A 15,555-nucleotide genomic window follows, 5' to 3' on the forward strand; every position below is an offset into this window, starting at 1 on the left:
ATTGTATGTTACTTGTTAACCTGAAATCAGGGGCGGAGACATTATGTAATCTTTGACTATTGGCTACTGTGCTTATCTTATCTTACTGTTAGACCTATCCTGGGGCTTGGGACTACCTGCCCTGTCTCTTCCCTCTGCCCACGGAAAATCCATTTAATCCACTGTAATCAATTGTTTGGCAGTGTTTCTGAGCCTAATAAGCAAGGTGACACTCTGCCAACGCTGTGTGTAATAAATCCATGTGCTTGATTCTACACGGTGTCCATTTTGTTCCTTCAATATGGACTGCTGAAATTATGCTGGAAATATTTTTCACAAAGGGACTGGCAGACCTATACAAATGCTTTCAAGACCAACAAAAACTTTCCAAGCACTGGCTCTCTACCAGAAACAACACAAAATAATCTGTATGACTAAAATAGTTAAGACAGTAACAGCAGAAGGAAAAAGTCCATGTTGTATGAAAAGGACACTAAAAAAAAAAAAGTCAGTTGCAACTTAGAAGTGTAACACAATAATACTGTGTACTTTTTAATCTGTTTATGGAACTGCATACACATCGTATCAGGAGCTGGTTCTTAAACAGTACTTTTGATTATATTTAATCAAAAGTGGATTTAAATTCAGATTTCATAAAAGAAAAAAAATCAAAGTACGATCTAAAACATTTGGTAAAATAATTTGGCGCAAGTATGCTTTAATGTTTAAGTTACGTTATAAAACACCGTTTGAATAAGACTTACCCCATCCATGTGGCAGGGTGCCAAGAGGATCAAACTCTGCATTCTGTGCAGCGGTAACATCTTGGTTCTGCAGCTCACACACAAAAATGGTGCATTAATCATGACCGCACAACCCCCAATTTTCTCTCCAGACTTCTAATTTAGTCATAACTCACTACAGCAAATTCATTATTGCTAGGGCTACATATGGCATCACTGTCCAAAAGATTTTTTCCACAGAAAAGATAGAGATTTATTACAAACTGATTATTCATTTGGGCTCTTTGACCACTTGAAAAAAATGTTTACCTACCTGTTGTAATTGTTGTTCTTCGAGATGTGTTGTTCACATCCATTACACATTAGGGTGTGTGCGCGCCACATGCACGGATGTTGGAAACTTTTTCCCTTAGCGGCACCTGTCGGGTCAGCAGGGGAGCCCCCTAGAGCGGTGCCTCCATGCCAGTGCATATATACCCCTGTCGACCCAATTCCCCATCAGTTCCTTCTTGCCGGTGACTCTGACAGAGGGGAAGGAGGGTGGGAAGTGTAATGGATGTGAACACCATATCTCGAAGAACAACAGTTACAAGAAGTAGGTAACCGTTTTTTCCTCTTCAAGTGCTTGTTCACGTCCTTTCCACATGAGGTGACTCACAAGCTAACCATAGAAGGAGGGTAGGAGTCATGGAACAATTGACTGGAGAATAGCCCTACCAACTATCGTGTCATCTCTGGCCTGCTGACTGATCGCGTAGTAGGCTGTGAAAGTGTGTACCGAGGACCAGGTGGCTGCTTTACAAATCTCCTGGATTGGGACCTGCGCCAGGAAAGCCATTGAAGATGCTTGCACCTTGATCGAGTGGGCGATGATCGCCGGGGCTGGAACCTCGTCAAGCTCGTAGCAGACGCAAATGCAGTCCACAATCCATGACGATATACTCTGCGCCGAGAGTGGAAGACCTTTCATTCTGTCGGCTATGACGACAAACAACTGTGATGACTTGCGGAAAGGCCTGATCCGCTCCAAATAGAACGCCAAGGCCCATCTGACATCCAGAGTGTGTAAGCTACGGTGACTTGAGTCCACCTGTGGCTTAGGGAAGAACATCAGCAAACAAATGTCCTGGCCCATGTGAAATTGCAAGACTACCTTCGGGAGGAATTTAGGGCGCAGCCTGAGCTGCACCTTGTCCTTATGAAAGGCTGTATAAGGCAGTTCCAAGGTGAGGGACCTCAATTTGGACACCTTCCCTGCAGACATAATGGCCACCAGGAATGCCACTTTCCAGGAGAGGGGGAGGAGGAAGCAAGAGGCGAGGGGCTCGAACGAAGGGCCTATGAGCTTGGAGGGGACCAGATTCAGGCTCCAGGGTGGGACTGGAGGGCATGAGTAAGGGAATATCCTCTTGAGGAACAGCACTATCAGGGAATTAGACAACACCAAACACCCGGATTCCCCTGGGAGGAATGCTGAAATGGCCACCAGATGTACCCTGATCGAGGAGGGGGCGAGACCTTGATGCTTGAGGTGTAGGAGGTATTCTAGGATAACTGGAATGGCGGCCTGGAGTGGCTGCACCTGCTTAGGCTCACACCAGCAGTAGAATCTTTTCCACTTAGCTAGGTAGCTAGCATTAGTGGAGGGTTTCCGACTTCTAAGGGGAACATGTCTTACCGGAAGAGAGCACTGGCTCTCCACAGCATTCAGCCACAGAGTTTTCACACCATGAGATGCAGAGACTGCAGATCCGGGTGGAGCAGGCGCCCGGCAGTCCTGCGTGATGAGATCCCGGTGAAGAGGCAGGGCAATCGGGGCGGCCACTGACAGCTCTAGCAGGGTTGTAAACCAGTGTTGATGTGGCCAAACTGGGGCGATCAAAATTATTCTTGCCTTGTCCCTGTGAACTTTGGGGACTCTGTGGATGACCAGCAGAAAAGGAAAGGCGTACTTCAGACTCCTGCCCCAAGGGATCACAAACGCGTCTGCAACCGAACCCGGGCTGTGGTTCTGGAATGAACAAAACTGCGGACATGGGCTGTTGTCCTTGGTGGCAAAACCCCCACCTTTGGAAGACCAACTACAAAATGTCAGATCTCATCGACCACTTATGCACGCGGTATGACCTGCTGAGGCAGTCCACCAGCTCACTTCGTGCTCCTGGGTGGTATGACATTTCGAGATGGATGGAATGGGCTATAGAGAAGTCCCACAGGAGAAGAGCCTCGTGGCAGAAGGGAGAGGAGCGGGCTCCGCCCTGCTTGTTTATATAAAACATGGCGGTGGTGTTGTCAGTCAGAAATGTCACACTGTGACTTTCTAAAGTAGCGTGAAAGGTTTGGCAGGCTAGATGAACCTCCCTGAGCAACTTCACATTGATGTGGAGCAACACCTTGGCCCTGGACCACAAGCCCTGTGTCCTTAGGTCCCCCAAGTGAGCTCCCCAGCCGAGGTCTGACACGTCTGACACTAGAGTCAGAGCAGGCTGTGGCGCGGCAAAGGGGATACCCTCGCATACTACCAGCTGATTCAGCCACCAGCACAGGGAGTCCAACACCTGGGCAGGAACTGTGAAAGATAAGGTCTAGGGGATCTCTGCCCAGGTGATAAGACCGGGAAAGCCACGCTTGTAAAGTCCTGAGCCGCAGCCGAGAGTACTTGACCACATAAGTGCATGCCGCCATGTGCCCTAGGAGCTGCAGACAGCATCCGAATGTAGTAGTGGGGAACCTTAGCATCGAGTCTATGACGCACTGGATGGCCAAAAATCTGGGTTCTGGGAGGCTCGCTCACCCCTGCACTGAGTCCAGCACTGCCCCGATAAACTCCAGCCCTTGAGTTGGTATCAAGGAAGACCTGGGCACGTTGACGAGGAGACCCAGCCTGCGGAATGTGTTCAGAGTCACCGTCACATGGGAGCAGACCTCCTCTTTGGACCGACTGATGAGGGGCCAATTGTCAGGTATGGATATACTCTTATTCTCTTCTTTCCACTACTGACATGCATTTTGTGAACATGTGGGGGGCTGCCGCCAGGCCGAATGAGAGGACCGTAAACTGGCAACGATGCTGATTTTTGGCAAACCACAAGAACTGCCAGTGAGTGGGGTGAATGGTGATGTGAAAGTACACGTCTTTCATGTCGAGGGCAGCATATCAATCGCCTGGATCTAGGGATAGGATAATAGTGCCCAGGGAGACCATGCAGAAGCGGACCTTGACTAAGAATTTGTTGAGCTCGTGAAAGTCTAGAATGGGCCGAAGGCCCCCCCTTTGCCTTGGGGATGAGAAAATAACAGGAGTAAAACCCTTTCCCCCTTAGTTCCTGAGGGATTTCCTCCACCGCCCCCACCTCGAGGAGCGACTGAACCTCGTGCATAAAGGAGTTGCTCGTGAGAGGGATTCTTGAAGAGGGACGAGGGGGGCGGTGGGTAAGAGGGAAGGAGGAGAACTGCAGCATGTACCTCACTTGTACCATGCGTAAGACCCAATGGTCCAATGTTATACGGGACCACGCATGGTAGAAGTGGGACAAGCGGTTCAAGAAACACAGGGCAGGATCTGGGAGCCAGGTTGGTACGCTGTCCTCAAGCACACCTTCAAAACCCCTGCTTATTGCCAGGATGGGGCTTGCCCTGGCCTTGGCACTGGTTAGGTGTGTTGTTCCGCCTACGTCTATTGTCCTAGGTAAGAGCCTAATCAAAGGAGGGCAGGGACGAGGCTGGTACTGCCACTGCTGCAGCGGCTGGGGCTTAAATGGCTTCCTCTGGGTCACCAGGTTGTGCATTCCCATGACTTGAGGACTTCCCAGGAGTCTTTGAGGCTATGCAGCCTGGTATCTGTCTGATTGGAAAAGAGGTCAGACTCTTCGAAGGGGAAGTCTTGGAGGGTATTCTGGACCTCTGGCAAAAGTCCTGAAGCCACGCCAAGTGCTGCATCACCACACCTGAGGTGATCGTTCTGGCTGCTGCGTCTGCCGAGTTCAGAAAGGCCTGTAAAGAGGTCTTAGCCACTGCCTTTCCTTCTTCTACGAGGGCCGTAAACTCAGGCTGAGAGCTCTGGGGCAAGGAGTCTTTAAATTTTGAAACTGCCACCCAGGAGTTAAAATTGTGCCTATTCAGGATCACCTGTTGGTTAGCAATCTGCAATTGGAGGCCCCCAGAGAAGTAGACCTTCCTTCCGAAGAGGTCCAAATGTTTAGCCTCCTTGGCCTTCGGGGCTAGGGCTTGCTGACCTGACGCTTCCATTAATTAATGGCTGAGACAACAAGAGAATAGGGGACCGGATGACAAAAGGGGAACTCGTAGCCCTTGGAAGGGGAGAAGTACTTCCTCTCCACTCCCTTTGAGGTCGGTGCACTGGAGGCCGGGGTTTGCCAGACCATCTTGTAGTTGGTCGGGATTGTCTTTATGAATGGGACACAATTCTGGAGGGACCTAAAGGGCTTAGGATGTCCACCGTAGGATCCTCCTACTCCATCGCCTCCTCCAACTGTAGACCCAAGTTCTGGACAACCCTGCGTAGCAGGTCCTGGTGCGCACTGCAGTCAGAGGAGGCCCCAACACTGCAGTGCCTGCCACAGCTTCGTCTGGGGATGATAAGAAGGTGAGGGCCTGCTGTGTCTCCTCCACCTGCCCTTCTTGCCCCTCCTCACAGGACAGGGGCACATCTGGGTCCTGTCAGGTTGATTGTCCCCAGGAGACCACTGGGCTCGGTGCCACTTCCGCTCGCCAGTGCTCTGGAGAAGCGTCTGGCAGCCTTGACACTGTGGCCTCCTTGAGTGCAGAGGGGTGCCTGTGCGGGGACTGGGACCAATGCACCGCATAGCCGGACCTTGAAGCTCTGGAGGAGGTCCCTTGCTGCTGCTGATATGCCCATGGTGTCCAAAAGGGCCACTGTCCTGGCAGGCCCCATTGGGGATGCCACGCGGGCTGGGGCTCCCTGCTAGTCGGCATCCTATAGCTGGAGCGGCCTGAGTCGACCTCTGATTCTGAGGACGCCGACCTCGAAGATCAAGGTGGTGCCATGGTTCAGTGCCGTCGGGAGGCTGGAGAACAGCTCCTCACTGACCGGGATTGGTACTGATGCTCTCGGAACTGGGATCGTTGCCTTCTGCCAAGGGCCAAGGACTTTGGCTTTATGTCCCACCTGTTCCGGCTCAGCGACTGTGCTGGGAAGCAGTGTGTCGACAGGTCCAGTGCCATATGTTGGCTCAGTTCCGGTGCCATCGAGTCTCGCAGAGTTAAGGGCATCTGGGAGTCCACGGCGGCGGAGTCTGGCAGGAGCTGGGAGCGGTGCCGGGGCAGTGACCTCGAGCAGTGCACCACTGCCGGCTTGCCTCTGGACGGCATCCTTGGCTTCTCCTTGCCAGGGAGGGGGCTTGCCGCTGACAGCTCAATGAGGTCTTTCGCCACCTCAAAGGTGTCAGGCATGGAGGGCTAGTCTAGGGTCTCCTGCAGTCCTTTCTCTGCACTCAAAACACTTAGCCTGGGGCTCGACAGGCCCTGCGGCACCGAAGCCACCAGTGCCGGTGTATGTCCTGGGGCTGCACTGTCCCTCTGAGTGCTCGGTCCCTTGCAAGGCACCACCTTCCTATAACAAGGGCACCCCTTGTTACCTTTTGGCTGCCCCTTTGACTGTGCCGGAGAGGTCGAGTGGTGCCAGGGCCTGCCCTGCTGCCGTATGCTTACGGTGCCCCACCGGCGCCGGATCACGGACTGACACAGGGGCACTCTGCACTGAGGATGCCAGCGCCGAAGCCAGATGGTCCGAGGCCGAAGTTTGCAGCGTGGCCTCTGTGAGCAGCTGGTTGAGGCAAAAGTCTCTCTCTTTCTTGGTTCCGGGCTTAAAAATCTTACAGACCTTGCAGCACTCAGTCTGGTGCGATTCCCAAAAACAACGGAGACAAGAGTCATGGGGATCACTGACGGGCATAGGCTTGCGGCACATGGCACAAGCCTTAAACCCATGAGCATGCGGCATGCCCCGCAGCCCAGGGCTGGTGCTGGAAACAACTTCCAGACACCTAAAACAAAGGAGGCGTAACTATCTAATTATAAAAAAGTGCTAACTACTGATAACTGCTATATCTGTGCTAAGGGATCACTCGCAAGCGAGAGAGATTTGTTACAACACTGTCATGGATGGTAAGAAGGAACTGAAGGGGGGTCAAGTCGGCAGCGGTACATCTGCACTGGCATGGAAGAGCCACTCTAGGGGGCTCCCCTGCCAACCCGACGGGAGCCGCTAAGGGGAAAAGTTTCCGACATCTGTGTACGTGGCACGCGCACACCCTAATGTGAATCGATGTGAAGAAGCACTCGAACTAGGGGCTCAGAGTAGTGCTATTAACATATTTTGCAGCAATTCGCATAGTTAACTAACTGCAATGCCAAGGGATTAAATATTAAACTTTCTTCTTTGGAAAGTGCCCCATCTTACACAGAAAGGAAACAAGTCTCAGGCCATGTCTACACCAGTGAGCTTACAGTAGCACAGCTGTACCAGTGCTGCTGTAAGATCGCTCATGTAGCTGCTCTATGTCAGCAAGAGTGAACTCTCCCATCGACATAATAAAACCACCTCCACGAGTGGCAGTAGTTATGTTGGTGGGAGAAGCTCTCTCACCAACACAGCGCTGTCCACATCGGCACTTTTGTCAGTGTAAGTTATGTTGCTCAGGGGTGTGTTTTTTTCATACCCCCAAGCGACATAAGTTATACAGACAAAAGTGCTAGCGTAGACATAGCCTCAGAATCCAATACATGAAAGCCTAACACAATCAGAGAACAAACTGCTCTGTTCTTGGAGCTTAATGTGGGTGTGTAAATAGCAACTAAAAACCTGCATCACCTGTCTTGCTAAACTAACTGCTAGCTGTATTTGGAGATGTCCAGTCAAAGTCTACCATTCACTAGTATTTGGTGGATTTTGGATTGCTTAACTCCCCTTGTTTTCCTCCCATTCACATGCTATAATTGCATTTTAGAAGCATAAAATCCCTCAATTGCTTCCTCTGGGTGAACTTCCCATACTAATCTTTGGCCAATCAAGAGAAGACACTACATAGTGAAGTGATTAAGATTTAGAATTCATTTAAGACTGAATACAAATAGAATTAACCTGAACAAGTTTCCAAACATTACCAGCATGAACAGCCACTACATCTGCTAGCTGGCCACAACATCTAAATCATAGCAGATATTGAATCATTTTCTAACCATTTTGACCTTTCTCAGTAAATCAGTGGACTTTGCTACATGAGAAATATTTCACAAGCTATATACAATACAGCAAACACTACCATTTGTCAGTTATAGTTGTGCCATACATAACAAACTCAAGGAAATAAATTAAGGCTACCACTTGTACATACCACCCTCTATTCTCACATCCAGAGACACACACCTCATCACAAACACACAGCCACCATACACTTCAAAGAATGCACAACTTTAACTCTGGCATCCTTACAGGGTACAATCTTTTGGCAGCCCCTTGCTAAGCCCAAGTGTGTTCCCCTTCACAAAGCTGTGCAGAAGGGATGCAGGAGAAGGGGAAGGAAGTTTGATTTGTTTGTAGTGGAGGTGGATGGGTGGAATTTGGGAGTGAGGGTGCACCTCCATAATACATTTTTTCTCTATATCAAAATAGATTTCTCACCCCGTATATGAACCTCTGATTAAACTGTTGCATAGCTCCTTGAAGCTGACTGCGTTGAAGTTGCCATTGCTCATAATTCCGGACAGATTCCAATGTTGGTCGCTGCCATGTTGTCGTTCTAGTGAAGTGGTCGACATAATAAATCCTTCCCATGTTGTCAACTCGTCGTTCCCAGCTAAACAATGCAAACAAGGCGTCTCAACTGCAAGCAGCACATAGCACTCAAAGGTTTAGAACCATTTTAGAGTCAGACAAGAAGCAAGGCAAGCAGGAGATATATGTGGAATTGGACGTGGTGCTTTGTTAAATGAAAAGTGCAATGTGGTCTGCACCCATCTCCCCATTACAGCTCCTGCCGAAACAATCTAAAGAGCTAGAGAAAAGTGCCATCTAAAATGAGAGAACTATTCTCAGGGCAGGTCTATACTACAGGCGGTATCGACACTCTGAGATCGATTAACCGGCCATCAATTTAGAGGGTCTAGTGAAGACCCGCCAAATTGACAGCAGATCGCTCTCCAGTTGACCCCTTTACTCTACTCCCAATGAGAATAGTAAGGTAAGTCAATGGGAGAGTTTCTCCCATCAACCCCCTATGGTAACTCGACCTACGATATGTCAACTCCAGCTACATTATTCATATAGCTCGAGTTGCGTAGCATAGGTTGACTTACTGCAGTAGTGTAAACATAGCCTCACTTTGTTCCATAATCTCACCACCTACTCAGTCACCCCACTTGCAGTGCTTTTAAATGGTGCTCAAGAGCTGCTTTACACATCTGGCTGGCTCTGCGTAAGTCACTACTGTTGTTATACATTAGTTATATCTGAGGGATGGGATGGACGCGTGAATTAATTGCAGTCTACTGGCTTCTTTAAAAAAAAATTAAAGTAACATTGTCAGCTCTGACTGCAAAACTCAAGACACTCATGCTCTTTCTGGCTCACTTCTAGTCTAACCTCAGAAAACCAAGAGTGCCCACATTTTACTTGGTTTCCACTTCATATCAAGTTGAAATAAATGACATTCACCAAAAAACTCAAATGAGCAGTGGTCAGGTATTGAGCAAGGTCTGTTGCAATATCTGTATTGATCAATACCTGATAAACTCTCTCCACTTTATCAGTGTATAAGCCGTAAAGTCTAGTGCAACAGGTTGGTCTCTCTGTTATGGATGGGCAGGGGTATTTTCCCCTTTGAGATCAGTTCTCTCTGCAGTTCTACATTTTCTTGTTTTGTGTGTAACAGAAGTGAGAGTGTGAATGTGATATGAATAAAGCGTGAAGGAAAAAAACTGTTTTTGGTTCAAAGATGCAGTGTCCCCAGAAAACCAGGAAAAGGACAAATATACAAAATGTGTGCTCCTGTGTAAAAGTTAATGCTTTGGGCTGCTGGGCTAGTAATGACTGGAAGGGTATGATGGCAAAGCTCTGCTTAAGGTGCAGGTGTGTAGCAAGATTAGCAGATGGGAACCTGAGCTATGGTAACAGGATAGAAACCAGAGATCTCAGGAGAAAGAGCTAATCAGGGAAGCGTTTATTCAGAGCTGGCTAGTGAACCTAGTATTTTTGGGGGCTAAGACTCATATGCTGTTATTTTCAGGGCCAGTTCCAGGTTTTCTGCTGCCCCAAGTGGACCAAAAAAAAAAAAAAAAAAAAAAAAAAAAAGAGCCGCGGCAATGCAATCGCACTGCTCCACTCTTTGGCAGCAATTCAGCAGCGCATCCTTCGCTTCGAGAGGGACCCGCCGCTGAAGGCCGGGAGGAGCCGCCCCTTGGTATTGGCTGCCCCAAAGCACCTGCTTCTTTAGCTGGTGCCTGGAGCTGGCCCTGGTTATTTGTGGTAACCTTTGCTGTGGTTTTTCAGTTCTGGTTCCTTTCCCCAGGGTGGAAAAGACTAACAATCTATTTTCTTTTACCATGACTGATCTTGAGCACCCTTTTTCTTTATAAGCAGGCACAGCTGCTTGGTGTCTGACTGTTAGTACAAACTTCCCCACTCCTCTTTTTCCTATACCTTCTCTCTCTCCCTCAACCCTAAACAACAGATACAATGCATATAGTTTGTTTTTTTAAATCTTTGGAGAAAGAGAGAAAAAATGGCTACGCCTCATCTCCAAGGCACCAGCATGTGCCACTCATATAGGGATAGAGATGGTCCAAAGCAGCATGTGCAAGTTCTTAATAGGGTCACAAAGTCTCCTGGGGTTTAGCTACACTAGAATTTTTTTTAACGGGAGCTAGCCAACATGTTTATACTTGCTAGTCTGGACATTCCACTAATGTTTGGTATTTACTCTAGGGCTCAGCCTAGGGCAAACCACAAATGTGTGTGTCCTGGAATAAGTGTGTAATATCCAGACTATTTTTTATTAAAAAAAAAGTGCTAGCTAGCTCAAGTTAATAAATAATCAATTAACTTCAGCTAAAGTATAGCCTAGACATATCACCGGAGGCTAGATGTCTTCTGCAGACTCACCCTGGGGGAAGAGGTTCCGGCCGATCCCATGTTGTTCTTTTTTCAACGTGATCTACGTAGTATACCCGTCCATGCTGGTCCACTCTTTGCTCCCATCTAGAATTAAAAAAGGAAAGGTTACTCAGCTTGTGCAGTAAGTGGAGTTCTTCGAGATGCATCCCCCTATAGGTGCTCCACTTCAGGTGTGTGCATCCCATGTACTTTTGATCAGAGATTTTCGGTAGCAGTACACGTTCAATCTGTTCATGCGCCCTACACATTCTCATGCTCTTTACCAAGAACATACAGGGCTGCATAGGTGAACCATCTCAGCTCCTTCACCACTGCAAAGTCCCATGAAAGAGACACTAAAAAAGAGAGTAAGGAGAGTGGGTAGCGGAGCACCCATAGGAACACACATCTTGAACTCCAGTTATTGCACAAGATGAGTAACCTCTCCTCCTTCTTTAAGTAGTGTCCCACTGGGTGCTCCATATCAGATGACTTCCAAGCAGTATCCCCATCAGGATGAAGGAGCTTTGGAGGCGAATCTAATACTGAAGATAAGACTACATTACCAACTGCAGCATTAGTTCTAGAGGAATAACCCATCACATAATTTTTGGAAAGAGTATGTATCAAGGTCCAGGTTGAAGCACTGCAGATTTCCAGTGAGTATGACTAATGCCACAGAGGTCGATTTAGAGTGCTAGCCCATTCTCTAAGGAGCGTGGTACACCGACCAATTTACAGCAGGAGATAATACATCCAGAGATCCACCCTGAGAATCTTTGGGTGGAGACTGTGGATCCTTTGGCTCAGTCAGCAATTGAAACAAACAGTTTGGGAGACTTTCTAAATGGTTTGATTCTGTCCAGATAGAAAGCTAACACCCTTCTGAGATCCAAGGTATGGAAAGTAGCATCCTGATCAGTCCGATTTCTCTGTGGGACAAAAACTGGAAGATGGATTGACTTGGTTGATGTGATATACAGAAGACATCTTACGTAGAAATTTAGAATATGGCCACAATGAAATTTTGTCCTTGAAAAAACTGTAAACGGATGGTTCGCCATTAAAGCACCCATTTCCCCAACTCTTCAGGCAGAAACAATGGCCAACAAGAATGGCACTTTCAATGACAGGGGAAGGAGGACTCAAAGAGGGTTTTCATGAGACAATTAAGGAGCAAGTTTAGATCCTATACCAGAGTAGGGTCCCTAATTGGAGGGAAAAGGTGCATCAATTCTTTAAGGAATCTTACTTTTGTGGGATGAGCAAACACTGAGAATCCCTCAGTTGAGGAATAAAAGGTTATTATAGCCACTAAATGAACCTTGACAGAACTGAAAGAGTCCTGAGGTTTTTTTAATTCCAACAGGTAAGGAAAGGACAGCAGAGAGAGGAGAGTGAACAATGGAAAGCTGTGATGAAATCTCCTCCATTTCTGAAGATAACTTTTGTGTGGATGTTTTTCTGTTATTTAATAGTACCTTTCATACCTCTGCAGAACAGAAAATCTTTATATCCAAGAACCACCAAACTCAGACGAGGAATCTCCAGGTTGGAATGAAGAGCCTGACCAAACTCCTGAGATAGCAGACAGGGAATGGCCAGAAGACTCCATGCCGGACAAGAACTGAGACAAATTAGATAAAGGTACTAGATTGGTCTTACCCATGTTAGGACAATCAATATGATTTTGGCTCAGTCTCATTTGATATTGTTCAATGAACGGTGGCATTGGAGACCTCTCCTCCAAGGAACAAGGAAGGCATCCCCGAGGGAGTGAAGGCCAAAGCTTCCTCTCAAGCAGAGCTTTTTATATTTCCCATTGGCAATGGTAGCATACAGGTCTTGAACTGCCCAAGCCAGAAAAATGTGATTGAGAAGCCCCAAGACCAGTTCCCATTCATAACCACAGGAAAAACATCCACTGGGATAGTCTGCCATGATGTTTTGTATGCATGGAAGATAAGAGGCTGAAATGAGGATATGGTTGGCTATACATCAGAGTTCCATAACTTATTTGCTTTGGTACAGAGAATGAGGGACCTCATTCTCCCATGATGACTGATGTACATTTGTGCCAAAAAGGAGCACGGTTCTAGTGTCAGTATCAGGGGCTGAAACCAGGGATTTGGAGCAATCACATTTTTGAATTGCTCTGCTCTAGCACCAATAGTAACCGTTACAGCTCTGCTCCAGCTCTGGGAAAAAATCTGCAGCTCCACTGCTCCACACTCCAGCTCCGGGCTCCACTCCAAAGCCCTGGCTGAAACTGCTTTGGCAGGTCCCATCTGGTGGATGTTGCTGGTATCAAAGATGACTGCTTTGGGGGGGTGCCAAAATAGTGTGAGATGCTTGTTTCTTCATCGTTACCAAGGGAGCCTGGGTGACTTGGTAGCATGGGGTCTGTAGGTACTGCCTTTCTAGAGGTACAGGGTTTAGATTCTCTTGTAGTATGGTAATTCTTGGGCAGTGCAGAGGATGCCTTTAGTACTAAGGCATGCTTGGTACTGTGATCTCTGGAAGACTTCACAGCCCTAGATACAGTACATCAAAGGAGCCTGGGACCCGAGATCTCCAACAGCTTTTTTTGAAATAGGCTCTTTAAGAGGAGAACTAGTACTCTTCCTTTTACGAGTCTTTCCAGTCACCTCTACTGGTCTGTCCTGCAAAGGCCTGGGTGAATGCAATGCAGAGATTGACAAAGCACTATGCTCACTTGGAGGCCTATGAACAGACCGGGAGTTCTCTTGGCCTGGATTTGAGGCCATCACTAGGAATCTGACTCTAATCTCCCAGTTTTTATTAGCTCTGCTTTTAAAGGCTGAGCAAATACTACACTTTTCAGGGAAGTGCGTTTCCCTCAAACAGCGAATACACCAGGAATGTCCAACAGACTCCCAGCAGGTGAGGCAGCAATTAAATCCTGGAGATCCTGACATATCCCGGAGATGAACCCTGAGGAGTAAAATAAGCATAAAACAAGCTTCACACAAAAAGTAAAGTGTAGGCATAAATTAAACTAGAAGTAAATAACTACGTTAAATTACACTAAAAACTAGTAGATTCTAAAGCTAAACTTCAAGTGGCAGATGCTAGACTTTCTGTCATAGGCTGAGCTGGTTGAGAAGGAACTGAGGGGTGGTTTGCCCATACAGCCCTAGGTCTTTGGTACCAGGCATAAGGATATGTAGGGCAAATGTGCAGGATGAACGGATACTACCACCAAAAATCTCTGATCAAAGGCTCCTGGGGCGCATGCACACCTGAAGTGGAGCATCCATATGGACACTACTCGAAGAACAACAACAGTTTGTGTCTGGTTTCAGGTAGAAAACTATTCAAATCATGCATTTGCAGTTTAAAGCTAACAGAAATGCTATAGTTACTTTGTATAAAGTATTTATTATTTGCAAAGCACTTTTATAACTAGTACCTCGTTCACCGGATCTATTAAAACTGTGTACAGGAGGCAGTGGTACAACATAATACTTAAAAGGGGAATTTAAAAGGAAATATTTTCAAACACTTTAAAAGCAGAATGAATAGCAATCAAATTCCAAATAGGCTACGGATGGAATTCTACCCACTAAGTACTAAGGGAGCTAACACCCCATCTCTGAAGCACGTGCTCCAAAGATGACAGCAGCCAATTAGAAACAATTAATCTGAATCCAATTTTTATCCACGTGATGTCAGTGGCACTGGGTCCATAATATGAAAAGAACAAGCTGGCACATAAACCTGAATAAAACTTTGCAGACACTGTAATTAGGAGCTGAAGTATTTTAAAATTGTGTACTTTATCACTAATTTTCCATATGCACAGCAAGATAATATAAATACCTGAAAGAATAGGAGGGTGACAAAATGGCAGGAAATAGAAAAGAATGACAAACTGCATACAGCTCAGTTTATCCACAGTAAACTAACAGAATGGTTCAGGGCTGTAGGGAAAACTATTCTAGCTCAGATGCTGAGGCTGTAAGATAAGCATAATGTAGACACCTAGTTATTTGCTGCAGTGCAGCAAACTTAAATAGCAAGTTGTAAAATTACATTGAAGACATATAGCACAAATACTGCTTTATCATTCTGTAAGACACTAAAGATGTTTCTTTGACCCTATGGATACCATCTAGTCTTGAGCTGCCTTATGCCTTCAGGACTGGCTAGTTTCCTCGGGTTGTGGCGAAGTCTGGAAAGAGGGTGCCTCTGTGGCTAAGGAAGGAAGCTTCAGAAACCCTTTGTGAAGACAGTCCAATCCTGCACACCATCTTCTTTTGGCTTGAAACCTGCTCACCTCTCCCAGATGGCTCTCCCATTCTGTTCATGCTAAAGCATGGCAATGAGTGGATACCTCACAGCAGAACGAACCAAAGATGAACACTTTGTGGCATGGAGCTAGGAAGCATCTCTATGACGAAGAGGAAGCTGCCAGATATGTGATTAAATGTGAGTGAGCGCATGTGACATTGTCTGCTGTTTGGCAGAGGTCTAATGATGACTAGGGAAGTGAGAGGAAGAGTAACTGAAAAAGCGGTCAATGATGGGGCAGGGACAGGAACAAAGAGGCAGGGTCCCAAGTTTTCTTGGTAACTTTTCCTCAATTTGGAGAACCAAAAAGGATTTAACTCTTGAAAAGACTAAAGTGCCCAGAGATTAAAACATTTTTTCAAATCCTCTCCTATTTGTTTGTTCCCT

At 47.0% G+C, this 15,555-nt stretch overlaps 1 protein-coding gene across 3 annotated transcripts in view; it reads right to left on the minus strand.

Moving 5' to 3' along the window:
- Positions 1 to 15,555, minus strand: part of ITCH (itchy E3 ubiquitin protein ligase) — a 119,735-nt gene that overhangs the window by 29,673 nt on the left and 74,507 nt on the right. For 2 of the 3 annotated variants that reach the window (XM_030533805.1, XM_030533806.1), the window contains 3 exons: positions 10,864 to 10,959; positions 8,386 to 8,560; positions 744 to 810 (listed from right to left, as the gene is read on the minus strand). In XM_030533805.1, coding sequence (XP_030389665.1) covers positions 744 to 810; positions 8,386 to 8,560; positions 10,864 to 10,959 — 338 coding nt within the window. Of the gene's footprint in view, positions 1 to 743; positions 811 to 8,385; positions 8,561 to 10,863; positions 10,960 to 15,555 lie in introns of those variants that run through there. The other variant, XM_030533807.1, reaches the window with a different exon arrangement.

Source organism: Gopherus evgoodei, chromosome 14 (assembly GCF_007399415.2).
Source record: "Gopherus evgoodei ecotype Sinaloan lineage chromosome 14, rGopEvg1_v1.p, whole genome shotgun sequence".
Taxonomy (NCBI): Eukaryota; Metazoa; Chordata; order Testudines; family Testudinidae; genus Gopherus; species Gopherus evgoodei.